This window comes from Bos indicus x Bos taurus, chromosome 21, assembly GCF_003369695.1.
Source record: "Bos indicus x Bos taurus breed Angus x Brahman F1 hybrid chromosome 21, Bos_hybrid_MaternalHap_v2.0, whole genome shotgun sequence".
Classification (NCBI taxonomy): domain Eukaryota; kingdom Metazoa; phylum Chordata; class Mammalia; order Artiodactyla; family Bovidae; genus Bos; species Bos indicus x Bos taurus.
This window is the reverse complement of record NC_040096.1, coordinates 20,451,861-20,478,876: the sequence shown is the minus strand read 5'-3', so window position 1 is coordinate 20,478,876 and position 27,016 is coordinate 20,451,861. Positions and strand designations below refer to the sequence as shown.

The 27,016-nt window shown below is 49.9% G+C and overlaps 1 protein-coding gene across 2 annotated transcripts in view; it reads right to left on the bottom strand.

Moving 5' to 3' along the window:
* Positions 1-27,016, bottom strand: part of ACAN (aggrecan) — a 68,926-nt gene that overhangs the window by 16,382 nt on the left and 25,528 nt on the right. For both annotated transcript variants that reach the window (XM_027521682.1, XM_027521683.1), the window contains exons 2-12: positions 23,526-23,602; positions 20,872-21,255; positions 19,381-19,555; positions 17,950-18,077; positions 17,376-17,669; positions 15,708-16,112; positions 13,316-13,490; positions 12,402-12,529; positions 11,033-11,326; positions 8,135-8,350; positions 1,054-5,124 (exon numbers count right to left, since the gene is read on the bottom strand). In XM_027521682.1, coding sequence (XP_027377483.1) covers positions 1,054-5,124; positions 8,135-8,350; positions 11,033-11,326; positions 12,402-12,529; positions 13,316-13,490; positions 15,708-16,112; positions 17,376-17,669; positions 17,950-18,077; positions 19,381-19,555; positions 20,872-21,255; positions 23,526-23,595 — 6,340 coding nt within the window. In that variant the 5' untranslated portion in view covers positions 23,596-23,602. The remainder of the gene's footprint in view (positions 1-1,053; positions 5,125-8,134; positions 8,351-11,032; positions 11,327-12,401; positions 12,530-13,315; positions 13,491-15,707; positions 16,113-17,375; positions 17,670-17,949; positions 18,078-19,380; positions 19,556-20,871; positions 21,256-23,525; positions 23,603-27,016) is intronic.

The following is a 27,016-nucleotide window of genomic DNA, read 5'->3' as shown; positions in this document are numbered from 1 at the left end:
GTGGCTGCTACCCCAACACATCACTATGTACTCTTCTACGCCAGTGTGACAAGAAGCCTGCACCTCAGGTGACCTTGGACGCCTCCTCCCGACCCTTCTGTCTGCACCCCCATGGCCGCCGAGGGTCTTACCTACGTCTCAGTGCTTGCCAGTGTGGCCGGGGGCACAAGCATATGACGTGTCCCTCCGTCTCCTGGCAGGTCCCAGCGCTACAGGGCTTTTCGGCACAGGAACTGGTAGAGGCTGCAACCCGCAGGGAGAGGCTGGGCATCAAGAATGTTGCTGCCTGGGGTACAGCGCAGCCTCCAAGACCTCCAGGGTGGGGCCTCAGGCCACAGAAACCCACAAGGCTGGTTTTGGGTCAACATGATTTCTGGGGACTCTCTCCCTCCTGAGCCCCTGCTTCTGGTGGGGCTGAATTCTCTGATTGGACTCTCAGTACACAGGGGGATGCAAGGGGCCCCAGAAAATAAAGGAAAACCAGAAGCTTCTGGGTTTGTGTCAAGGCAAGACCATCACTACAGTACAGAGGAGGGTTTACTTGCACAGGGTCGGGGTGAGGAGCCAGGGTCCAAAGGCAGGACACAGCTGGAGTGATGCTTCATATTAACTTGAACTGTGCAGGTTTTAACCCTGCACAAAGTAAGTATTGGCACATAAATGTCATCAGCAGATTCATTCTCTCTTCTCATGCTCATTCCATGAGCCAGGGGCAGGAGAAGAATTTCCAGCACTATCTAAACAGTACTTCTCGTGCCGAGTAAGATAGTTGAGTTCACATATAAATGTTTGTGTGATGGAACTCTACTGTGACTGTAACAATTGTGAACCTACAAGTGTGTACTGTGTGCAAAAGATATAGCCTTGTTCTCGACATATTTATATCTTATTTACTCTCCTCTGGTACTATTGCTGTTTTACAGATGAGGCTCAGAGAGGTTAAGATACCTGCCTAAGCCTGCACAGCTCAGAACCTTGAGTCTACACTGCTTCCTACCATGCTACAGTCTGAATCACTCCGACCCACTTAAAGGAAAATGATCCCAGCTGTACCTGTTGTGGTTGCCTCTGAATCATCTGTCCCTCCTGCGGAGGCTGGGATAGAAGCATCAGTCGGGGAGGTGGCTGTGTCGGCTGTTTGGCTCTCTTCTCCTGAGTGCACAGGGCTTGAGGATTCGATTTCTAGACGCGCCTCTGCAGGGCGCTGGGTCTGCTGAGTCCACTCGGATTCTGGGATGGTGGTGCTGATGACAATATCCAGCCCCGAGGTGTGGCCAGACAGATCTCCGCTGGTGTCAGTCCTGTCTCCAGAAGCCAGGGGAGTGGCAGAAGGTGAGCCTGATGCCTCTACGCTCACGTCAAAGGCAGTGGTTGACTCTCCACTCACTTCCGGGGTGGCCAAGCCCTCCGTGGGGCCTTCTGGAAAGGCTGAGGGGCTGCCACTCACTCCCAGGCCTGAGGTTCCCTCCAGATCAGCTTCATGGAAGGTGGAGGTGGTTTCACTCAGGTTAGGGGACCCGGAAGCTCCTCCGCTTGCCTCGGGGGCAGCAGATGCTCCCACCTCAGCCTCGGGATAGGCTGACGTCTCACCGCTGGATTCTGGGACTGATGACACTTCTACCCCCGATCCAGGGAACCTTGGCACATCCCCAGATGCAGAGGCTTCACCACTGGATTCAAAAAGCTGGGGGGTGTATGTTACGGGGGGTCTCTGGCCCAGTTCCTGGGAAACGGTTGGTTCAGTAACTCCCTCCACCAACTCAGATGTGATTAACGTAACTTCTGGAAGTCCGGAGGCCTCCCCACTGGTGCTCGTGGCTGCAGAGGATTCCCCACTTACATCAGTGGTGCCAGAAAAGTCCCCACTAAAATATGGAGTACTTGCGGGCTCCCCACTGGGCTCCACTAGTCCAGACTGAAGCCCACTTTGGTCCAAAGATCCCAAATGGTCTCCAGACATGTCTGGTGCTCCAGAAGGCGCACCGCTAAGTTCCAGAATGCCTGAAGGCCCTTCTCCTGCTTCTTGAGCAGTTGGAGCCTGGGTTACAGATTCCACCAAAGTCCTGTCTACAAAAGAGACAGTGGGGAAACCAGACGGAAGTCCACTGCTGTCATATGCTCCGGAGGGCAGGCTGCTCCCACTTTCAGCTCCGGAGGCTTCTCCACTGACCTCAGTTACTCCGCTTGGCAGGCCACTGAATTCTGGAGGCTGGGACGTAAACCCACTGGAGTCAATTGCTCCAGAAGACAGTCCACTGACATCCGCTAGCCCAGATGTGCCTGAGACACCCACCTCTCCTGAAGGGAGGCCACTGAGTTCCACAGATCCTAAGCCTTCTTCTTCTTTAAATGTCGTTGGGGTCACTTCAACCAAACTGGTGTCCACGAACGTAATGCCAGAAGATTCACCACTGCCACTCACAGCACTGGAAACCAGGTCAGGGATCCCGGATGTTGTCCCACTGAACTCTGGCAAGCCCGATGGTTGCCCACTGAGATCAGGGATCCCGGGTGCTTCTCCGCTCAGGTCGGTTATGCCGAATGGTGGACCAAGGCCAGAAAGAATTCCAGAAGCTTCTCCACTGATTTCTGGTTGTCCAGAGGCCAGTCCGCTAAGCTCAGTCACGCCAGATATTTCTCCATAAAACCCTGATGGCTGCCCACTGACCTCAAGAAGCCCGGAAGTTTCCCCACTAATGTCAGGAAACCCTGAGGGCTGTCCACTGACACCAAAGAGTCCAGAGGTTTCCCCACTGATGTCAGGAGACCCAGATGCTTGGCCACTGAGTTCAGCTCCTGAAGAGAGTCCGCTTGCTCCTCCACTAATGTCCAACTCACTGAAGGGCAGCCCAGATGTTTCTCCAGCACCGCTGATGTCAATGGTTCCCCTTCCTTCTAGTTCACCTGCTGTGGTGGCTGTGACGACTTCCACCAATGTAGTATCCACTAGGGAGACAGTTGGGAACCCAGATGGAAGTCCACTGAAATCAGGAAGGCCAGAGGATGGGCCACTTTCAAGGTCCACCCCAGAATACTCACCACTAAATCCAGAAGGAAGACCACTTGCTTCTGGAGCTTGCCCACTTCCTAGAGTTACAGAAGGTATTCTGCCAAGGTCCAAGGCTCCAGAAGCTGACCCAGTCAAGTCTTCTTTTCCAGAAGTCAACCCACTAAGATCCCCAGCTCCAGAAGCAGAGATCTCCAGACCTTCCCTTCCAGAAGGAAGTCCACTAAGGTCCCCTACTCCAGAAGCAGAAGTCTCTAGATGATCCTCTCCTCCAGAAGGAAGTCTACTGAGGTCCTCTACTCCAGAGGCAGAGATCTCTAGATGACCTTCTCCAGAAGGAAGAACACTGAGGTCCTCTACTCCAGAGGCAGAGACTTCTGGACCTTCTCCAGAAGGAAGTCTACTGATGTCCTCTACTCCAGAGGCAGAGATCTCTAGATGATCTTCTCCAGAAGGAAGAACACCGAGGTCCTCTACTCCAGAGGCAGAGATCTCTAGATGATCTTCTCCAGAAGGAAGAACACTGAGGTCCTCTACTCCAGAGGCAGAGACTTCTGGACCTTCTCCAGAAGGAAGTCTACTGATGTCCTCTACTCCAGAGGCAGAGATCTCTAGATGACCTTCACCAGAAGGAAGAACACTGAGGTCCTCTACTCCAGAGGTAGAGATCTCTAGATGACCTTCTCCAGAAGGAAGAACACTGAGGTCCTCTACTCCAGAGGCAGAGACTTCTGGACCTTCTCCAGAAGGAAGTATACTGATGTCCTCTACTCCAGACACAGAGATTTCTGGACCTTCTCCAGAAGGAAGTCTACTGAGGTCCTCTACTCCAGAAGCAGAGACTTCTGGACCTTCTCCAGAAGGAAGTCTGCTGAGATCCTCTACTCCAGAAACAGAGACTTCTGGACCTTCTCCAGAAGGAAGTCCACTAAGGTCCTCTACCCCAGAAGCAGAGACTTCTGGACCTTCTCCAGAAGGAAGTCTACTGAGGTCCTCTACTCCAGAAGCAGAGACTTCTGGACCTTCTCCAGAAGGAAGTCCAATAAGGTCCTCTACTCCAGAAGCAGAGACTTCTGGACCTTCTCCAGAAGGAATTCCACTGAGGTCTTCTACTCCAGAGGCAGAGATCTCTAGATGACCTTCCTCTCCAGAAGGAAGTCCACTGATGTCCTCTACTCCAGAGGCAGAGATTTCTGGACCTTCTCCAGAAGGAATTCTACTTAGGTCCTCTACTCCAGAGGCAGAGATCTCTAGATGAACCTCTCCTCCAGAAGGAAGTCCACTGATGTCCTCTACTCCAGAGGCAGAGATCTCTAGATGAACCTCTCCTCCAGAAGGAAGTCCACTGATATCCTCTACTCCAGAAACTTCTGGGCCCTCACCCCCAGAGGGCAACCTGTCAACTTTAGGAGCACTGGTCCATGTAATTCTCTCTTCTTCCCCTGAAGGCAGTCCACTTTCCACAGGCAGGCCTGAGCCCACTGTAGAGGTGAGCCCACTGGAGTCAAGGTCTTCAGAGGGCAGTCCACTTGCACTTTCCCCTGAGGGCTGCCCACTGAAGTCTAGGTGTCCTGAAATTTCTCCACTGCCTGTGAAGTCACCACTGATTTCGGGCACCCCAGACACCTCCCCAGAGCTTGGCAGCTCAGTCCTGCTGGGCACTGGGGCTGAAAGTGTGGATGGCTCCTCTGAGGGGAATGGCTCCTCTGAAGGGAATGGCTTCTCTGAGGGGAAAGGCTCCTCTGAGGGGATTGGTTTCTCTGAGGGGAATGGTTCCTCTGGGGGGAATGGCTTCTCTGAGGGGAATGGCTCCTCTGAGGGGAATGGCTCCTCTGAGGGGATTGGCTTCTCTGAGGGGAACAGTTCCTCTGGGGGGAATGGTTTTTCTGAGGGGAACGGTTCCTCTGAGGGGAACGGCTTTTCTGAGGGGAATGGCTTCTCTGAGGGGAACAGTTCCTCTGGGGGGAATGGTTTCTCTGAGGGGAATGGTTCCTCTGGGGGGAATGGTTCCTCTGAAGGGAACGGCTTCTCTGAGGCTGAGGGCACTTCCGTTGCAGAAGGGCCTTCTGTGTGCTCCTCTGTTGCTTCTCCAGTGGGAGGCCATGTAGGAGGGATCCCTGGAGGAAAGGAAGAGGGAAGGCGAGGTGTGAATTTAGTAACTCTGCCCCATTTTAAGCTCATGCAGAGAAGCTGAACTCCATCCCTTCCACCGTAAGACTTTTTCCTCAAGAGCTCAGAGATCTGTCTAGATATTTTGTAATGGACCCTCGCACAGACACTTGGGAGAATGGGGACCAGGAAACTCCCCACCACCCTCAGGCTCTGCTTTGTGAGACTCTAGGGGGCACCACCCACACAAGTCACAGTATGTGAGAGCCTGGCTGCCGCTGAAGGCAATCAAGGTCACCTTCTTTCAAGTGCTTCTACATTATCACCTCATTTATCTAGAACTATGATTTTTAAAGTGTGGTCTTTGGACCATCAGCACTGCATCAGCTGGGAGATGGACAGAAAAGCAGATTCTCAGGTCCCTCCCCAGCTCCACTGAATTGGGAATTCTGGGGCAGGACATAGCACAATGTATTTTAACATTTATGCCCCCATGTTTGGGGCAGGACATGGCATAATGATTTTAATATTCTGACCATGCTGATAATCTCTGTAAGTGAGAATTGTGCACCAGAACTCATCCCTCTGAGGCCAAGAGGGATGTTTGCAAAAATACATCAACTTTTTCCATTCTGAGAGCCCTAATAGGGCTAATAGAGAGGATTTGGAAAAGAGAGAGAGAGAGAAAAGGAAACCCCATAACTCTAAATAATTATGGTTATATTATTTCCTTTATGTCCTGTTTCCTTTGGCATTGAAAAATAACTAGCTGGGATTGTACCTTGCATGTATTTTTGGGCTAATTTCCCAGGCAGAGAACCTGAGCACAGAGGGTGCTGGGTCCCAGTGGTCAGGCTCACAGCCTACTCTCACTGGAGAATGCTGGATAAGGGTGGGGAGCTCAGGAACTGTGGTGGAATGCATGCAAGAGGATTTTAGGTGGATATTTATCTATCTATTTAAACACATATACACATGCGAGCATGCATGCTGTCACTTCAATCGTGTCCGACTCTTTGTGACCTCATAGACTGTAGCCCGCCAGACTCCCCTGTCCATGGGATTCTCCAGGCATGGATACTAGAGTGGGTTGCCATGCCTTCCTCCAGGGGATCTTTCCCAACCCAGGACTCAAACCCAGGTCTCCCGCATTGCAGGCAGTTTCTTTACCACTGAGCCACTGGGGAATTTCCCCACACGCATACACATACACATAAATATATACACACACCACAAATCAGAAAATAGCCACTTACAGACATTACATTTTTGGTTTCTTGTCAAAAGCAAGTCAATTTAAAGAAAAAGGTCCAGAGTTAACAGCAGTAGAGATTGTTCCCCATATGGCTCAAATCAGTGAGGTGGTAGGGAACTGACGAAATATTGGGAAATATTTCTGTGGGGCCACTGGAGTCCCCTCCCGTGAATAACTTCTGTTACTGGCTGCCCGAGTCCTGTGCCAAGCCACACACTCATACCCAAGAGGACTCAGTTCTTCCTGTCCTGGTGAAGGGCGAGGAATGGGCCTGGAGCAGGTGTGACTGCTGGGTGAGGTCTCTGAATGAAAATTCTACTTACTCCACTGATGTGACTTTACCTTCTGGGTTTGCATTTCCAGCACCCAGAGGAGCACTTAGTGTGGCCGGATTGCTTGGGGACTGTGCACTGACTGAGTGACTGGATGAATTAGTGGGAAGCTTTGATATATTCCTGTCTTCAAATGCATGTGACCCTGGGCAAACTGACTCTGCCAGGTATACACAGGTTACTGTGCATCACTATAAATCAGCCTTACCCAAAGTGGGCTATGTTAAAAATGTTCCATGGAAAAAAAAAAAAAGACCCTGTGGTCACATTCATTTGGGACCCACTGAATACACTGCCCTCTCTGCTTTACAGAGCATATTAGCACATCCAAGGCTCTGAGAAGCTCTGCAATGGTGGGGGTTGTGGTTGGGTGCTATTAATGTTTCTATAAGTCAGGATTTCCTAAACCTGATGCCTACTAAATGCTTTTTCCAATAGGGTTTGGAGTCCGTGGATTTCATCCCAGCAAGTCCCATGTGATTTAATCATGACAGCTGTTGCTCAGGAAGTTCTGACTGGGGACACCTGGCCCAAAAAAAGGACTCAGATGGAGAAACAAGACAAGACAGGTCTATACATCAGTGTCTCTTTTGCTGTCTCATATACAGGGTTATTGTTACCATCTTTCTAAATTCCATATATATGCGTTAGTATACTGTAATGGTGTTTTTCTTATAGAACAGTCTTTTGGACTCTGGGAGAGGGAAAGGGCGGGATGATTTGGGAGAATGGCATTGAAACATGTATAATACCATATATGAAACGACTCGCCAGTCCAGGTTCGATGCATGATACTGGATGCTTGGGGCTGGTGCACTGGGATGACCCAGAGGGATGGTATGGGGAGGGAGGAGGGAGGAGGGTTCAGGATGGGGAACACGTGTATACCTGTGGCAGATTCATGTTGATATATGGCAAAACCAATACAATATTGTAAAGTTAAAAAATAAAATAAAATAAAAAAAATAAAAAGCAAGAGAAGACAGGTCACAGTGGGACTGCCAACAGCTACCCCCTCCCAGGTCCTTTTCCCTCTGTTGCAGTCCTTCCCACAAGAGTTTTAAGAGGTTAGGGAGTAGAGGTGTGAATGCAGGAGCACAGAGTAAGTGAGAGTCCTCCAGTTGATACAGTGCTGGGCATTTGGGGCGTGTAGCTGGAAGATAAGTGAGTGTAGAGAGAGTGAAAGAGAGAGAGAGAAGAGGTGTGTTTTATGAACAAAGCTGCCCTTTTTCTCCCTTAGGATTGGTCCTGGATGCCTGCTGAGGTGGCTGAAGTTACCCATGGCAGCACACTTAAATAAAATCAGGGCTGGGGGTCAGGGCTGGGGAAACAGATCACGGGTCCCAGGGAGAGAACACTTCCTCCTCCCCCCTTCCAGGCCACACCCTGGCCCAGGGAGGCAGCAGGACATGCAGGAGAGCCCGGACGGACCTGGTAGTGGCAAAGTGCCCGCTGGGGTGTAGGCAAGTTCCCATTCCGTCTTGTTTTCTGGCTCAACGGTGAAGCCTGGGATTGCAGTCGTCTCCTCCCCGATGGGGACAGCAGCCACGCCAGGCCCCACTTGTGTCACCATCCACTCCTCCACGTCAGGGCCTGCTGTGGGTGCACTACCCTCCTCTTCTTCTGGAGAGGGCGCCGCTGAAACACCTAAAGAGGACATGTGTGGTGAGGGCTGGGGGCTCCTTACCAGTGACCCACCCCAGGCTGGCCCTTCTTCAGGGGACCCAGGGGCCCATGAGGTGGGCCAGGCTTGTGCACAAATCTTGCTAGTCCTTGGACTTCCAACCCCTACCCAGTCCAGTGAAATGACGTTTGTCCTTAATTAATAAGAGGTGTTTGCTTCAACTATATCAATATGCACATACCATCAGCACTTTATTTCAGTGGTCTGGGGCACCTCTTTTGCAGAATCTATTATACATGCCAGGCATTGTTTAAAGGTGTGATGCATCAATGCATAAAATCATCTTAGGGGACTTCCCTGGTGATCCAGTGGCTGAGACTCAGTGCTTCCAATGCAGGAGCCTGGGTTCAATTCCAGGTCAGGAAACCAGATCCCATACACTGCAACTAAGAGTTTGTGTGGAGCAACTAAAGATCTCTCCTGTCACAACTAAAGATCCTGCGTGCCGTAACTAAGACCCAGCACAGCCAAATAAATAAACAAATATTTTAAAATAAGATAAAATCATTTTATCCCACAACAGCCATGTGAGAGAGATACATTATCTCACTTACAGACAGGGAAACTAAGGTTAAGTGACTTTCCCAGTGTCAGTGGCTTCTAAGTGACAAATCTAGTCCATGGGCCCAAGTATCTGGTGCCAGGGGCTTCCCAGGTGGTTGTAGTGGTAAAGAATCCACCTGCGAATGCAGGAGATGCAAGACATGTGGGCTTGATCCCTGGGTCAGAAGATCCCCTGAAGGAGGAAATGGTAACCTGCTCCAGTATTCTTGCCTGCAGAATTCCATAGACAGAGGAGCCTGACAGGCTACAGTCCATGGGGTCGCAAAAGAGTCGGACATGACTGAGTGACTGAGCAAACAGCATGATCTGATGTCAGACTCTCCGCTCTTAAGTACTGCAATGATGCTGCCTTTCTTGGGGACAGAAATGATGTTCCAAATGATGTTGTTCCTGGATCAAAATCAGGAGAGTGCTATTTAACATGCATGAAGCCATCCTGGCACTGGATGGTGAAGGCAGGATTCATTGACTGGGAGTAACTGTTCTGGTTTTGTGCACTTGATTGGGAAGGAAGCCAGGTTTCTCAGCAGATATATAAAAGGCTGAGTCTACAGAGGGTCGGGCATGGACGGTAGAGATGCTTGGCTGAGAATTTACTGGGGGGCTAATTGGCTTGACTTCTGATGTCCAGAGCAAGGAGAGGGGTGCTGGGGCAAGGGCCTCATCAAATCCTCTGGGAAGGGATTGGCTTTCTTGACTGACAGAGTGAGACTGAACTTTCTTCGAATTAGGTTTTAAAAGGTGACCCTGGGGCTTCCCAGGTGGGGCTAATGGTAAAGAACCCAGTCCGCTGATGCAGGAGACATAAGAGATATGGGTTTGATTCTTGGGTCAGGAAGATCCTCTGGAGGAGGGCATGGCAACCCACTCCAGTATTGTTGCCTGGAGAATCCCATAGACAGGATCTTGGTGGGCTATGGTCCCTAGGGTCGCAAAAAGTCGGACACGACTGAAGTGACTTAGGACTGAAAGTCTTGGAAACTTTGGGACGTTCAACGTTTGTTTGTTTTTTTAGAGATCCCCCCTCTTTTTTTGATTTAGACCATTTATAAAGTCTCTATTGAATTTATTACAATATTGTTTCTGTTCTATGTTTTGTTTTTTTGGCCACAAGGAATGTGGGATCCTAGCTCCCTGACCAGGGATTGAACCCATGCTCCCTGCATTGGAAGGCTAAGTCTTATCTACTGGACTAGCAGGGAAGTCCCTTGGGGGTTTTTCTAAAAAATTAACTTTATTTTGAAATAATTACATATTCACAGGAAATTATAAATATACTGAGTTTTGATGTATATGTAAAATATGGCACAAGCCAGTACTACAGTCTACATTCTGGGCAGTGTATCTGGACCCATGGACCCTGTAAGAACTCATCTAATCAGAGCCCAGCCAGTCCTTGGCCATGCCCTGGCCATGCCCACTGAGTCGACGACATCCCTCTCAGAACTCCAATAACATGGCATAGAGTCCTCAGCATGGGTCAGTTAGAAATGTGAATTTTTGGTGCTCAGTAAATAATAATTTGACTAAACTCATCACAGAAATATTTAGAAGCAGATGAAAGTTTGACCAGGCTGTACTATTCAAAACTGTATATATACTTATATACACACATACACACAACATATATGTGTGTTATTTATTTGCAAAGCTAACATTTATTGAGCATTTACTATTTCCCAGGTACTATGCTAAGTGTTCTGTATGTACTACCCCAGTTAATCCTTGCAGCAACAATTCGAGGTAGGAAATATTATATCATTATTTTATAGAGAAAGCAGAGAAACAGAGAGACTAAGTGACTCGCCCAAGGTCACACAGCTACGAAGCAGCAGAGTCATAATTAAAATTCAGATCTGCCTGATTTTGGAACCTAAGTTCTTACTTGTTTCTCTTTATGTGTCTCTGGGGGCACATTAGAAAGATGTACTTGCCACAGAGTCAAAGCCTAAGGTCATCCTGTGCAGAGGGACTGAACTTTTTCCTCTTTGCTGTGATGGATGGGCAGAGATCAGGAGGATGAGCCTGGGGGGGTCACCCCCAAGACAGAGCGGGGCTGAAGGGGAGATGAGGACACAAACCTCGGAAGCAGAAGGCGTGGTGCCGGGACAGCGGATCCAGGAGGCCCGTCTGGTTGGGGTAGAGGTAGACGGTTCTCACGCCCGGTTTGTCCCCGCCACAGGCGGGCCTTGGGGTGACGATGGGGTAGCGGAGGCTGCCGTCAGCCAGCCAGCCGGCGTAGCACTTGTCCAGACCACGGCTCCAGGCAGCATAGAGCTGGCCTGTGGTGGCCAGAGTGGCGTTTTGGGATTCACAGAACTCCTGGGCTTCCCAGAAGGTGAACTGCTCCAGGCGTGTGGCGAAGAACACCTCCCCTGGGGGTAGAGGCAGGTGGCAGGTGTGAGCCTCTGTGCCCATGGCCAGAGCAGCTGCTGCTCACCCAGGGGCAGGGCAGCTGCACTAAGACAAGTTAGTCACTCTCCATGAGAACAACTTCCCTTCTTTCTCTCTGGATTCTCCAGTCACATGTAGGCACCCCCTCTTCTGTCTAAGAGAGGCACTCCTGGGCATCCCGTGCTCCCCTAAACCTCAGCACTTAATCATGGAGCACTGAATGCTATGGACCTGTGGCCCCATCCGCGTCCTGTGAACTCAGGGAGCGGGGCCTGTGGCCACTCTTAGGGGTTGGAGTCCCAACACCCAGAACAATACTGGGGTCTGTGTCTGATCTGGGGGGAGGAATTTCACATTTATTGAATACCTGCTTATACCAGGCACTTTTCATGCACATCTCATTTAATATTCAGTGAAGTCTCTGATATAAGCATAAATCAGCTCCATTTTATAGATGAGGAAACTGAGGCCTAGAGTGGTTAAGTAACTTGCCCAGGTCCCCAAACAAGTGAGTGACAGTGTTGAAATCTCTCCAGAATGTCAGCATTTCCAAGATTGCATTCAGTGGGACAGTAATTTGGTGATTTTAATTGAAATGATAAGAAATAAGACCAAAGAAAGGGTCTATGTTTCATTAAGCTTGGATGATGCTTGGTTAAGCAGAGTTGAAGAGGTTGGTTTTTTTTTTTTTTTTTTTAATGCAGGACTTCTCAGAGTCTTTGATTTGTTCATGGGCATTGAGACTCTCAATGAGGCAGAAGGTGCATATAACATTTTCTGGTACAAGTAAATTAATTCATTTATCTATAGAACTTACTGCTTTTTCAAGAAACCAATGGTTCCCTGCAATGCTGGGGAATCCACATGAATCATCTTAGAGGCAGACAAGGGGCCTGACCTGAGAGAGGGACTGGGAAGGCCTTCTTTCTTAAATAGGATCCTTTCCTGGCTGCCTGCTCAGGTGAGAACTGGACTAGGTGGATTCCCCCTCCTCTGCATCTCCGCATCAGTCCCCTCACCCTTCCTCAGCCCGAAATGTGAGAACAGGGCCTGTACCCTCGAGTCTGTCCACGTAGCAGTAGACATCGTAGGTTTCTGATGGTGGCCGCACGCCGTAGGTCCGGACCCCCGGGCTGCTGTCCTTGTCACCCACACAGGGGGTCCGCGGGCTCACAATGGGGTATCTGCAGGGGAGGTGGGAGGGGCAGGTGAGAGCTTGTTCTAGAAAACTGGGGATGCGGGGCCCCAGGGTGAGGCCGGCAGGTCTCCTGAAGGGTTCAAACCAGGAAGGAGGACTTCCCTGGTGTGCCAGTGGTTAAGAATCTGCCTGCCAGTGCAGGGGACACGGGTTCAATCCCTGGTCTGGGAAGATCCCACATGCTGTGGGGCAACTAAGCCCATGAGGCACAATTACTGAGCCCATGCACTGCAACCACTGAAGCCACACACCCTGAAGCCCATGCTATGCAATGAGAGAAGCCACCACAGTGAGAAGACTGCCACGGTAACTAGAGAGTAGCCCCCACTTGCCACAACTAGAGGAGGTCCACAAGCAGCAGTGAAGACCCAGTGCAGCCAAAAAAAACAAAAACAAAAAAACAGGAAGGAATCTCTCATGCAACATGTTCCCTGTGCAGCTGGGGATGGGGCCGCCTGGGGCCACTGAGGGATTCCTGGCTTCAGAAGAAAGCCCATGGCATGGAAGGGTCAGGCTGGTGAGGACTGGGGGGCTTGACAAGGAGCTCTCAATATGTTTTTTGAGGAGATATGACCAAGGAGTTAATGTCTCCTGGGATCCATTCCCGCCCTCTCAGAATACGGTTTGGTTCTGGGGGAGAAATTAAGGGGTCAGCCAGGAGCCACTAATTAACAGAGCACATAGTGTGGTGGGTGCCGCAGGCTCAGGCTCCCCAAGCCTGACCTCGCACGGTGGGGTTTGGACTGGCAGGGGAGCCCAGCTCGTCTGTCACCTGACTGTCTGGTCCTGCAGCCAGCCGGCGTCACACTGCTCGTAGCCTGCTTCATAGGCGGCCTGGAGCTGCTCGGGCGAGGCGATGATGGCCCCGGTGCGCAGGCAGGCCTGCTTGGCCTCCTCAAAGGTCAGCGAGTAGCGGGAGGAGCCTGGGCGGTAGTGGAACACGACTCCTGGGTGGGGAGGAGAGGCAGAGGTGAGACAGGTCAGGATCAGGGCATGGACCAAGGGCCACAATGCCAACGTCTGTGGTACCTGGTTCTCAAGGCTTTGCAGGTGTGGAAGGAGCCCTGGCTCCTTGAGGAATGACCTCTTTTCATCCCCTCCTTCCTTTTCTATTCCCCATCTGATTCCTTGTCAAGTTGGTATCTCTGCTCGTTCAAACTGCTCCTGAAATTCACCTTCCCGAGAAAGCCTTCTAGGAACCTTCTGCCATGGGTGTCCCCAACCCTTCATTCTGGCTTCCTCACTCCAAGGCTGCTCATTTGTCCCCAGACTCTTGAAAACAAAGGCACTTGCTCTTAGTATAAAAAGAATAAGTGATCACTGCAGAGCATTTGGAAAACACAGAGAAGGACAAAGAAAAACATCAAACAAATCTATCAAACCACTGCCTTTCTTCCACTTGGCCCAAAGTCCCGGGTTCAGGGGGTAGGTGGTCCTCCTGAAAATAGCTGCAAGAGTTTGTGCTGGTGCACTGGGTATATGTCGGGGCATGAGCACAGGGCACAGCCTGTGCATGAACCCCCACTCACTCTGCCTCCCCTGTTGCATTTAACTGGACACACATTGGTTTTTGATACTTCCCTGGGTGACTGGTCAGTTTACATCCAGTTGTAGATGGATTCCTAATCTGAGTCTCCCCTACATTCTTATCCTGTCCTGTGTTAGATGCTCACCTATCCATTGGCACCTTTATGGGTGGCAGCCACGTGGAGGGAGTGAGGGTCTCTCCAGCCCTGAGCCAACCCGGGACACAGTTATTGTTGGCCTTACCCTCAAACTTCTAAGCAATTCTTCCTTCTCAACATACTGTATTTACCTGCGTGATTCAGGCTGACATCTCACTTGGTGCATCATGGGAGTGAAGGTGGATGGTGGTGGCCATCTGCCCCACCCCCAGTGGAGACACTACCAAGGTCCTGCTGGAGGCCACCCCAGTACGTCTTTCCTATTCATGGACTCGAGTTTTGGAAACAGCCAAGTTCCATGTGATGTGACATCCCAATTATTCAAATATTTATTTATTTTTTTGGCACCTGGCATGTGGGATCTTAGTTTCCTGACCAGGGATTGAAGCCACGCTTCATTCATTGGAAGTGCAGAGTCTTAACCACTGGACTGCCAGGGAAGTCCCCATCCAGACATTTATTGAGCACCTGAAACAACACCATCCCAGAACCGAGGTGGCAAACATTTTCTGGAAAAAGCCTGATAGAACACATTTCAGACTTTGTGGGCTAAATGGGTTTTGTACATCTACTTGATCCCACCCTGATAGCCCTAAACGGCCCTAAATGGCTACAGACAACATGTTACCAAATGGGTGTGACTTTGTTCCAGTCAAACTTTATTTGTGGACATTAAAATTTGAATTTTATGTAATTTTCACAATACATCACAAAATGTTATTTTCTTTGGACTTTCCCCCTCAACTACTTAAAAAGCTTTTTAATTCTCAGTTCATGGGCCACAGAAGAACTGAACATGGGCTACAGCTAGGTTTGGTCCATGGACCACAGTCTGCAGACCTCTGTTCTGGAGGGCCAGTGTTGTGAGAAGCCCTGAGGGTACCTATTGCAGCCGAGTTCAGCGGCTCTATTCTGCAGAAGTGCCTGTTGGGGCAAGGAGGGCCCATGGGCAGAAGAGCCCTGGTTTTCCTTTGCCCTTCACCTCTGCCTGTTGATACATTCTTTGGTTTTTACCTCTGACTTCATTTGAAGGAAATGCTTTGTGACAAAGAGCCGCACACCCATAAAAGAGCGTGAGCACCAGTGGTGTGGCCCATCCCCTTTGTTTCTTGTTTCACAAGTGAGGAGAGCTGAGTCTGAGGGGAGGGACACTTGTCTCACATCCCAGGTGAAGTTGAAAGTACAGAAGAACCTCCACCCAGGTGGCTCAGTGGTAAAGAATCTGCCTGCCAGTGCAGGAGACGCAGGTTCGATTCCCTAGGTTGGGAAGATCCCCCGGAGAAGGGAAATGGCAACCCACTCCAGGATCCTTGCCTGGAGAATTCCACGGACAGAGGAGCCTGGCGGGCACAGTCTGTGGGGTCGCAAGGAGTCGGACATGACAGAATGACTGAGCACTTCCTGCACTGCACACAGAAGACCCCAGACCAAGCCCTTTCCCCAGCCCTGGATGCAGCCCCTTGAGCAGCGGACACTTACCCCCTGGCAGTCGTGGCTGCCCAGGGACCTCAGCCGCACCTGGGGCTAAGGTCACCTGCACGACGAGGTCCTCGCTGGTGAAGGCCGTGGGGGCTCCCAGGCCGGGGGTGGACTCTCTGGGAAAGGCCCAGGGCCGGGTGGCCTCTTCAGTCCTGTTCTCTACTTCGGGGAATGCAGTGGCCCTTACTTCAGGGACAAACGTGAAAGGCTCCTCGGGTTCCGGGGCGGTGGGGGAGACTTCAAAGTCGGGCTTTGCCGTGAGGATCACGCTGCCTCGGGCTTCACCCTCAGTGATATTTCGGGGCAGGGGCAGCTCCACGTCAGGCCAGGTCACCGTCTGGATGGTGATGTCCTCCTCACCGCCCACCCCGAAAAAGCTTTCTGGGATGTCCACAAAGTCTTCACCTGGGGCAGGGGGCAGAGACAGGCATTAGTGCTTGGCCTGGGGCTGGCCTGATGGAGATGAATATCAGATGCTCCCCTCCTCTGCTAAGAAAAGAAAGCACCTACTGTGTGCCAGGCACCTGGCTGGGTCCATTGCTGGAGACCTCAATGGCTTGAGTATTTATTATAGGAGTTCCCTAGATTGCAAGAATATGCAGTCACCATAGCACAAGACCCTGACCAATCAGCTCACTGCTTATTAAAACCATCTTATTCCAATATCCCTTCCTGAGTAATGCCAGCCAGTTGCTTCCTTACCTATCTTGTGAGCACCTGCTGAGGCTCTGATGTTAGAACTAGCCAATGGGACAATGTAAATCAATTAGAAAGAGAAACGAAAAAATCTTCCCAAAGATGCAGGAGCTCATGAAATTGATGAAAGTGAGAGAACTGCCTGCCTCAGTCATGAACAAATAAGCCACTTAGTAATGAATAAAGAGAGCATTCATGAGGATGCTACAACTGCAAAAAGGGTGGTGGGAATATTGAAAAGTGAAGAGAAGCTTTTGGGGGTAATTCTAATTATTTTTGCACAAATAACCCTAGACAGTGTAAAATACAGGATACAAACTTTTAAAAAAGTTTTAGTCTAAATGTTCACAATAAAGTCCTTGTCAAAACCTTTTTCCCACTCTTAAGTAACACTATGGCCCTCATTTTGAAGTGAATTCAATTAAAAAGGGTAACTGCAGAGAGGAAGGTGGGAGGGAGGCTCAAGAGGGAGGGCACATGTGTATACCTATGGCTGATTGTTTGACAGAAAGCAACTCAATTCTGTAGAGCAATTATCCTTCAATTAAAAAATACTTTTAAAATTTAAAAAAGGGTGGATCACAGCGCCCTCCTGTGGCGCACAGTCTCAAGTCAGGCCCCCACATCTTCCCATTAGACAGATAAGGAAAGTGACGCTCCAGGGCCTTGACTTTGTCACAGCTGTCCAGGAGTGAGTGGCAGAGACGTGATTCAAACTTGAGAAAACAGTCTCTGAATATCATGTTTCCCCCCAGTTCTGGGCTGATGAGATAGGACTGGGTACACTGCAGGCTGCAGTGATTCTAGCTTCCCGAGGAATCCATGAAAATAGGGGGTGCCAAGACATGGGGTTCAGGTACCCAGTGGACCCTTGAAGGAGGTAAAACCCAACTCCCCATTCTAAGATTTCATCCTCTGGGTCCCCATTTCGGTGGCATGCTCCCCACCGAAATGCCTCCAGCCCAAACCCACCTGTGTAGCAGATGGCGTCATAGCGGGATGAAGGGTCAGGGTAGCCCGTCTGGTTGGCGTGCAGGTAGACGGTCCTCACTCCCAGGAGGTTGCCCCCGCAGTTAGGCCGGGCCTTGGAGATGGGGTATCGCACGCTGCGGTCAGCCAGCCAGCCGGCGCTGCACATGTCCATGCCACCCTGCCAGGCCAGGTAGAGTTGGCCCGTGGTGGCCAGCCGGGCGCCCAGCCGCCGGCACTCGTTGGCTGCCTCTTGGAAGGTGAACTTCTCCGGGGATGTTGCATAGAAGACCTCGCCTGCAAAAGACACAGCCAGGAGGGTAAGGAACTCCTTCCCACGTCTGCCCTGAGTCCCCAGGGAGATCCCCAGGTTCCTCTGAGTTTGGTCTTTAACTGGGGAAAGCCCTGGTCCCACGTATCTGTATTTCAGGGATAGGATGGGGATTTGGGAGGGATATCGAGGTAGGGTATGGTATCCTGGATTGGCGCCCTGCCCAAGAGGAGGCCCGCGTGACCCCGGGAGTCGGCAGGAAGAAGGGGCTGGGTAGAGGCTCGTGGGAGGGCGGGGCGGCCTCACCCTCCATCTCCTCCGCGAAGCAGTACACGTCATAGGTTTCGTTGGTGTCCCGGATGCCGTAGGTTCTCACGCCGGGAAACTCGTCCTTGTCTCCATAGCAACCTTCCCTCGGCGTGTGGATGGGATACCTACCGGGAACCCAAGGCAGGGATGTGACACTCGGGGGACGGAGGGGCCCGGTGACCTGTGTCCTTGTACCCTCCTCCCTTGTGGGAGGAAGCGGTGACTTACTGATGTGTTTGCTGGGATCTGCTGAGATCTGTGGGCTACTTGTTTCTACAGATTTTTCCCAGCTTTATTGAGATGGAGGTTTTCATCACTATTGGTGACAGAAAGCGGCGCCTTTTACTAAATATTTATTGGTACCAAACATGTTCTATCAGGGGCTTGCAAACCTTTTCTGTAAAAGGATGGACAGTAAATGTTTCAGGTCTTGCAGGCCAGAGGGTCTCCACTGTGACCCACCACTCAACCTTGCCATCCTAGTGCAAACGAAGCAACCACAGACAAAATAACAAGCGGGGCTGTGTTCCCATAAAACTTTGTTTACAGAATCAAGGAGTGGGTTGGACTTGACCCATAAGCCATAGTTTGCTGAACTTTGCTCTGTATCATTGGAGTCTCACATCAACCTAAGAAGGAAAGTGCTATAACCACTCTAAACTATAAGAAAGTGGGGGCCAGAGATGTTAAGCAACTTGTTCAAGGTCACACAGCCTCTAAGTATCAAAACTGGGGTTTGAGGTATATAAGTACCTCTTGTATCTGAGGTGTGGTCTCTTGCACTATGCTAGGCTGTTGAATCACCTTGCCCTTTTTTTTTTTTTTTTTTTAATGGTTAATGGCTTTTTTTATCCTGAGATCTTTTGCCTATCCCAAGATTACAGAGCTATTTCCCTTTGTTTTCTTCTTGTGGCTTTGTGGTTCTGGCTTTTGCATTTGGAGCTTTGATCCACCTCGAATGAATTGTCTCATCTTGCTTTTACAGGCTTGCTCACATGATTGCCCTCTAAGGCTCTGTCTGTCTTGCTGGGCAACCCACCCATTCCTTAGCAGCTGTGCTCAGGGAAAAATGAACCAAAAAGCTTAATTTACATGTGTCTTGCCCTATTAAAAACAGAATAGAAAGTGGTTCACAAAAATATGTAAACACCAAAATTTAAAAAAGATGTAAAGGGAAAAATGAGTAGGAAGAATAATGATGTATAATTTGCATGGAGAAAATGCTCACGTAGAGCTATGCTGCTAGTGATCACTCATCCACCACAGGACAGAGGACCAAGGATTTGGGACCTGACCTCGAACTGGCCAAGGCATCTGTCTAGCCCCAGCCCAGGCTGGCCTTGGTGTCATCAGGCTGGCACCAGCTCAGTGCTGGTCGGCGTTCCAGTCCGTCTCCCACTCCACTCCGATGGTGGCCCCGGGGCTCACCTCACAGTCTGATCGGCCAGCCAGCCGGCGTCGCACTGGTGGAAGCCGTCCTCATAGGCAGCCTGCAGCTGCTCGGGCGTGGCGATGATGGCGCTGTTCTGCAGGCAGGCCCGCTGCGCCCTGTCAAAGTCCAGGGTGTAGCGCGTGGAGATGGCTCTGTAATGGAACACGATGCCTGCAAGACACAGGAGAGCGAGAGGGCAGGTCAGTGCAGCCTCCTCTCATCCAGGCCCTTATAGAATCAGGGAGAGTCAAGGGGGCATAGAGACATCTGGGCTGGGCCTCCAGCTGATGGGTGAATCCCAGCTCCATGTCTGCATGGGGTGCTTCTGCCTTTGCTAGAACATTTCTATTAACAGGGAGCTCATTACCTTATAAGGCATCTTTTTGGAAACCTGTGATAATTCTGATAATCAGGTTATTTGATTTGGATCAAAATCTGCCTTCCTCATAATTTTTCATGTCATTCCAGGACCCCATATTTGCTTTGCAGAAAGATGCCCCCTCCACCCAGGGCCATCCCAGTGAGAGTCTTGTTTAAGGCATAGGTAGGAGCAGACTGCCTTTCAGAGAGTGCTGAGCACCAAAGAATCAATGCTTTCGAATTGTAGGGGTGGAGAAGACTCTTGAGAATCCCTTGGACAGAAAGGAGATTAAACCAGTCAATCCTAAAGGAAATCAACCCTGAATATTCATTGGAAGGACTGATGCTGGAGCTGAAGCTTTAATACTCTGGCCACCTGATGTGAAAAGTCAACTCACTGGAAAAGACACTGATGCTGGGAAAGATTGAAGACAGGAGGAGAAGGGGGAAACAGAGGATGAGATGGCTGGATGGCATCATCAACTCAATGGACACGAGTTTGAGCAAACTCCAGGAGATAGTGAAGGCTTCTCTAAGCCTGGCATGCTGCAGTCCATGGGGTTGGGAAGAGTTGGACAGAACTGAGCAAATGAACAACAACCCAACAGGAAAAACATGGTGCTGACTGAAGTCCTGAAGCCTACCAAGAACACAAGCATATTCCTTAGTCCATTGAGGGCAGGGGACCAGAAAGTCCTCATCCCTTTCTTTGGCTTCTGGAACTGGAGGTGGAGGAAGGAAAAGACATCTGGGTGGAGAGTCAGGAGATGCTCTGGCTCCCTTCCTGGGAAACTTCAGGCAAGTCACTTAACCTCAGTTTGCTTGTCTGTAAAATGGGGATGATCACAAAGCAATCGAATCACAGGATTGTTGGGAAGCACAGATTGTCATTCATTACACGTGACTGTGGCCACGGAGTATTTAATTCACTCAGAGTCTGGTGAGAGTGATGTTACTAGCTTCGTGTTACAGAGGAAGCAACTGAAGTTAAGTAACTCAACTGAGGTGCAAACTGGCAGGAGGAGGAGCTGGGGTTTGCAAGCCAGCCAGCCTGGGTGCCCACCAGTGAGGATGGCATTCTGGTTCTTTCTGTAGGTGAAGCAGGGTCCCCCCGGTCAGGCTCTCACCTTTTACCACGACCTCTAGGGTGGCCTGGCTGTCCTCGATGCCGTGCATCACCTCGCAGCGATAGATCCCGGAGTCATTGGAGCGCATGTTCTGGATTTCCAGGGTGGCGTCGCTGGGGATGGCGGGGTAGTTGGGCAGCGTGACCTTGTCTTGGTAGGCGCTGTTGACCCGCACCCGCCCTTCAGTGGCCACCAGCAGCACCACCTCCTTCTCCTTGGAAATGCGGCTCCACTTGATTCTTGGGGCAAGGGGGGCGGTGGAGGGGGCGGTGGTCACGGGGTGCATGGGGTCGATGAAGTAGCAGGGGATGGTGAGGGAGCTCCCCAGGAGGACCCGCAGCGGGGACGGTTCAGGGATGCTGACACTCAGCGAGTTGTCAGGTTCTGTGCAGGGAGACATGGGGCGGGAGACAGAGCCGTTAGTGCCCAGAGAGGACCACCCAGCCTCTCTGTCAGTCCTTCTGGAAATGACAATGTCTGTGCTGGTGCTGGGGAAGCCTCCTGTGTCATATGGAATTCCCTTTCCAGAGCAGCTTCCTCAAGACCCCCTGGTCTCTGTGCCTCAAGATGGGAACTATGGAGCCAGAAAGGATTGCAGAGGAGGCCATTGGGAAATTCACAGGTGTACCTCTTTGTTTCTCAAACTGGGGTACCCTAGGTGATGCCAAGCCATGGGATAAACAGAACCCATCTTTCTGGAGTGACAGCTTGACTCAAAAATTGGTAAAAAGTTACTTTGGGGGAGAAGCTCCAATACTTTGGCCACCTGATGTGAAGAGCTGACTCACTGGAAAAGACCCTGATGCTGGGAAAGACTGAAGGCAGGAGGAGAAGGGGATGACAGAGGTTGAGATGGTTGGATGGCATCACCAACTCAATGGACATGAGTCTGAGCAAACTCTGGTAGATAGTGAAGAACAGAGAAGCCTGGCATGCTGCAGTCCATAGGGTAGCAAAGAGTCGGACATGACTTAGTGACTGAACAACATCAAGAAAAAATTACTATGGGGAAGAAAAAATTTATACAACTTGTAAAGCTAAGATATAAAAATATCAAACACTTAAGGAGGTCTGCTTTGGGCTCCATCCTGACCTTGCAGAAGGACTAGTCATTCTGTTCTGTTGTTGGGGGCTCAGGGGCCTAGTTGGAGAGGCATCAGAGAAGATCAGACGTTTAAGTCTGCAAAGAGTCAGCCTGGGGTGGGTTGGGATATGATTAGACTCCATTAAAAAAAAACAACAACAACAAACCTAGATGGTATTGATAGGGAAGATGCAGAGAGTTTGCAAATTCTGTTAGAAGTCAAAAATCTTCCTGGTATTGGAAAGAAAGAGCCTTTGAAAAAACAGCACTTTTATGAACAGTCATACACTTATTGAACTTTTTTTTCCAGGAGAGCCTGCAGGTTGACCATAAAAATGTTTCAGATATTTGTGAGTGGCAGATACATAGCAAGGCAAGAAAGAGGGAGCCAGGAATGTTTGGGGTCCAGCCCTAACCTTTTGATATCCTGGGGGGTCACTAGCAGGCCCTTCACAGAAATATCCCTCTGAGGCTCCGCCCTAGCACAGGACACAGCATGGTTTTAGTGGTGGTAGCTCTCCAGGGCAGGTTCCTCCCAGGTGGCACTAGTGGTAAAGAACCCACCTGCCGATGCAGGAGACATAAGAGACTCAGGTTCAGTCCCTGGGTCAGGAAGATCCTCTGAAGGCGTGTGTGGCAATCCACTCCAGTATTCTTGCCTAGAGAATCCTATGGACAGAGGAACCTGGTGGGCTACAGTCCATGGGGTCACAAAGAGTCAGACAATACTGCACTGACTGATCACGCACACACGGTTCTCCAGGGACAACTGGAAGTGACAGCAGCACCCAGCTCTGCAGTTTTTAAAGCTCTCAACCAACCCTCATGAAATGGTTGGCCTGTGTGGGCAAATCACCCCAGGGTATAGCCAGCTGGGTATTCAAGGGTCTCAGGGAAAGAGTACAAGTGGAGACTCATGGATCATATGTCTAAATATTTAAAAGCTATACATCAAGCCAATAGACCAATAAATTATTTTAAAAATTGTTCTATCTTCTTATTTGACAATGATACCTTTCAAAATGAAAAACCAGATTCAAATTTAGAATTCTTGGATCCCTTAGAGTTTTGCATTGGAATGTGGTGGCCACGCTGGAGGAGAGGGAATCAGGACCCCTTTTCTTCCCTCACAGCTCTGCACTGTGAAGGGTCTGTATTTATCCAGGCCCTCACAACCCAGCTCTGTCCACACCCGAACAGCCACCCCTTCACCTCTCCCACTGGCCTTCTGGTGGCTCAGATTGGTGATGGTGGGTGGTCCTTTCATGGAAGGATGGACCCAGAGGAGCAAACCATGCAGCCCTGGAAATGACTTGGGTCCAGCTGGACAGGGAATTCTGGGCGTCCTGGGTACCCAGAGGGAGAATAGAGCAGGGTGGACACATATCACTGGCCCTACAATTCCTTACTTTTAGGGAATGTTGGGGCTGTGGGAGAGTCAGAGAGGGGGGCCTCTAAAGTGATGGCCCAGATCAAGCACCAGGACTATCAGTGCCAGGCTTGGTCTCCAACCCCCGAGTCCAGTCCTCAGTGCCTGCCAGGTAAATGAGACACACGGGGATGTCCTCACCTGAAACTTCTACTGAGATGGCTGCTGTGATGACCCTCAGAGTCACAAACACCAAGAGTAAAGTGGTCATAGTTCACCTGGAAGAGAGGGGAACAGAGATGTCATTCAGAGGTTCAGATATGGTGAGGTGGAGGGTCACGCGTCACATGACAAGTGTGATAAAGTCCTCATCCATGGATCTGAAATCACATCAAGAGAAGGAGGCTAATTTTAAAAAAGTGATAATGATTATACTTGAACAATGGCTTTATGGATAATTTTATTTTGCACTTTGGATTTTTTTTTCATGTTTTATAAAGTGTCTATGATAAGCATGTATAACTTTTGTGATTAAATAAAACAACAGATATTTATCTAAAAGGCTATAAAGAGTTGGACACGAATGAGCGACTTAGTGTATAAACACACACACACATTAAGGATTATAAAATATCCTCAGCTGATCTACTGTTTATCTCACCTATGTGCAAAGAAAAATGAGGTTTTATTGGAAAAAAAAAAAAAAAACCTATAAGGAGGCTGCATTGTGATCTGAGCGATATCTTCTCCAAGAATCCTGTCCTCACAAAACCTTCATGGATTCCTCAGTTTAATTACCAGTGTGAGGCTGTAATTAAATTTATCTCCTCCTGCGTTTTCTAGGGAACCTCTCATCTTCTAACCAGTAAAGTCTCATCCTAAAGGATCCCTGTGATGGTTGATTTTATGTGTCAATTTGCCTGATCCATGAGGTGCTCAAATATTTGGTCAACTATTATTCTGGGTGTGTCTGTGAGGGTGTCTTGGGAAGAGATGAACATTTAAATTGGCAGACTAAGTGGAGCAGATTGCTCTGCCAATGGGGGTGGGCCTCACCTAATCAATTGAAGGCCCACATTTTTGCCCCAAATGGCTGAACCTTCCCTAAAAAGAGATAATGTCTTTTGCCTGATGCTCACCAAACTGCCTTCAGACTTAAACAGAAACATTGCTTCTTCTTGGTTTCAAGGCTTCATACCCTGGCTCTCCTGGCTCTCTAGCTTGCCAAGTGAAAGTGTTAGTCACTGAGTTGTGTCCAACTCTTTGCAACCTTATGCTCTGTAGTCCACCAGGCTCCTCTGTCCATGGAATTCTCCAGGTGAGGCTACTGGAATGGGTTGCCATTTCTTCCTCCAGGGGATCTTCCCGACCCAGGGACTGAACCTGGGTTTCCTACATTGCAGGCAGATTCTTTACCATCTAAGCCAATTTGTTAGCTTGCCAAAACCCTTCACAATCATGTGAGCCAATTCCTTAGAATAAATCTCTTTCTATATGTATACGCACAACCAAATAGTTCTGTTTCTCTGGAGAACCCTGCCTAACACAGTTCCCCAGGCCCAGAAAAGTGACACGAGTTACCCTGTCTCCTTGATAAACTCTGAACTTGCCATCAACTCCAAATTCAGGAACCTGTGTGTTTTTGGACAGAGAATGTACCAAGATTTGGGGCACAATTCAGGGGTCTCATTCAAGTCAGGGGAAGGATGCTCACCCAGATTGCTCTGTGGGATATGTGCTAAGTCGATTCAGTCACGTCTGACCCTGTGACCCTATGGACTGTAGCCTGCCAGGCTCCTCTGTCCATGGGATTCTCCAGGCAAGAATACTGTGTGTTGCCATTCTCTCCCCCGGGGGTCTTCTTAACCAAGGGCTTGAACCTGCCTCTCTTACATCTCCTGCATTAGCAGGCGAGTTCTTTATCACTAGCACCATGAGAGAAATGACAGCCCAGGACCCTTGAAGCAACCCCTGTTGGCCCAAACAATGACTTCATATGAATTAGAGAAAACAAACTTTCCTTACTGTCATCTGTTGGAAAACTGTCCCGGAAAGTATACTGATCTGTGATGACAAAACGTAAAGGGAACCCCCTGCGTAACTGGAACCCTGACTCTGAGCGGGCCAGAGTACTCAGGCCTCAAGAAGACCCATCTGAATTTACAAGAGATCAACCAGAGGGATGGTTCTCAAATTGACTACACACTGACATCACCTGGGCTTCAGCCTGGTCCTCAGACATTTTAAAAGCTCCCTAGAATGTTCTAAAACGTGGCCAGGGCACTGCTGGCTAGAGAGTATGTAGTCACACTGCGGACACTTGTGACTTGCACCCCAGGACACGTGCCCTAAAGACAGGAAGGGAGCTTTCACAGGCTGAGTGCAATGCCCAACTGAGGCTGCAGCCAGCGCCCCTGACCTGGACTCTGTCAGCGTCTGATGACCCAGTAGGAGTCTCTGTTGGCTCAGTCACCATCAGCTGTGGCTGGATGGATTTGAGGATGAGAGGCTCTGAGGTTCCCACCCCTAGAATGTGGGGAAGGGAGTGGGTAGGGCCAGGACTCTGGGGACCCTCGTGGGTGACCCTAGTCTGTCATTCTTCTAAAAAAGTTTTTTTTTCTTTTTAGATGTATATATATATATATAGTGGACATGCGTTTGGGTAAACTCTGGGAGTTGGTGATGGACAGGGAGGCCTGGCGTGCTGAAGTTCATGGGGTCGCAAAGAGTCGGACACGAGTGACTGAACTGAACTGAACTGATATATTTTTAATTTGGCTGTGCTGGGTCTCAGTTGCAGCATACAGGATCTTTATTTGTGGCATGTGCGATCTAGTTCCCCGACTAGGGATTGAACCCAGGCCCCCTGCACTGGGATTGTGGAGTCTTAGCCAATGGACCACCAGGAAGTCCCTTAGCTTGTCATTTGAGTGATCTTTCCACAGCTATCCTTCATTCATTCCACGTACAGCAGGCACCTGAGGGATGAAAGGGTTGTCTGTGTGGGTGCTGCTGGGGGCTCAGAGATGAAAGTGTGAGGCGTAGGATGAGTAGGAAGTCTGGAAAATTCCAAAGGCTTAAGAAGCAGCCCCTAGCTTCTGAGGGATTTTTCTCCTTAGAAGCTGCCTTTAAAAAAAAAAAATCTCTGGGACTCCAGGTTCTGGCTCGTGAGGGGCCTTTTCCTCAGGCCCAGTGTGATCCGACACAGCCAAGAACTATTTCTCCGGAGGCTAAAACAGTCAGGTGTCTCCTCCTCTGTGAGGAGGGGGCTAGACTTGCAGGGCCCTCTCTTCCTAGAGCCTCAGGGAAAGCGTGTCCAGACAGAAGGCCGCCTGTTCTTCTTCCCTCAGAACACCCTTCACTGGGAAGTTCTCTGTATGTTTTCAGAGTTGTGTTTCTTCCCTCGCTCTCTGAACAAGCCTGACATTGTCCGGGAAGCAGTGGTTCTCTGTGGGGCTTGGGTTTGCTCTGTTTTTCTCCCTGGCTTCGGCCAGGAATGAAAAGGGCAGGGAGTGGGCATTGGCGGTGGTGGTGGTGGGCGGGGGGGACGGGTTGTGGGCAGAGAAATTAATTTTATTTCTTCTTTTTTTTTCAAGACAAACTTTGGGATAGAAATATCGTAATAAATATGCTCTTGTGTTTGTGTGTGTTTTCTCAGCTGTAAAGAAAATAGGGAGAAATTCCATTCTGTC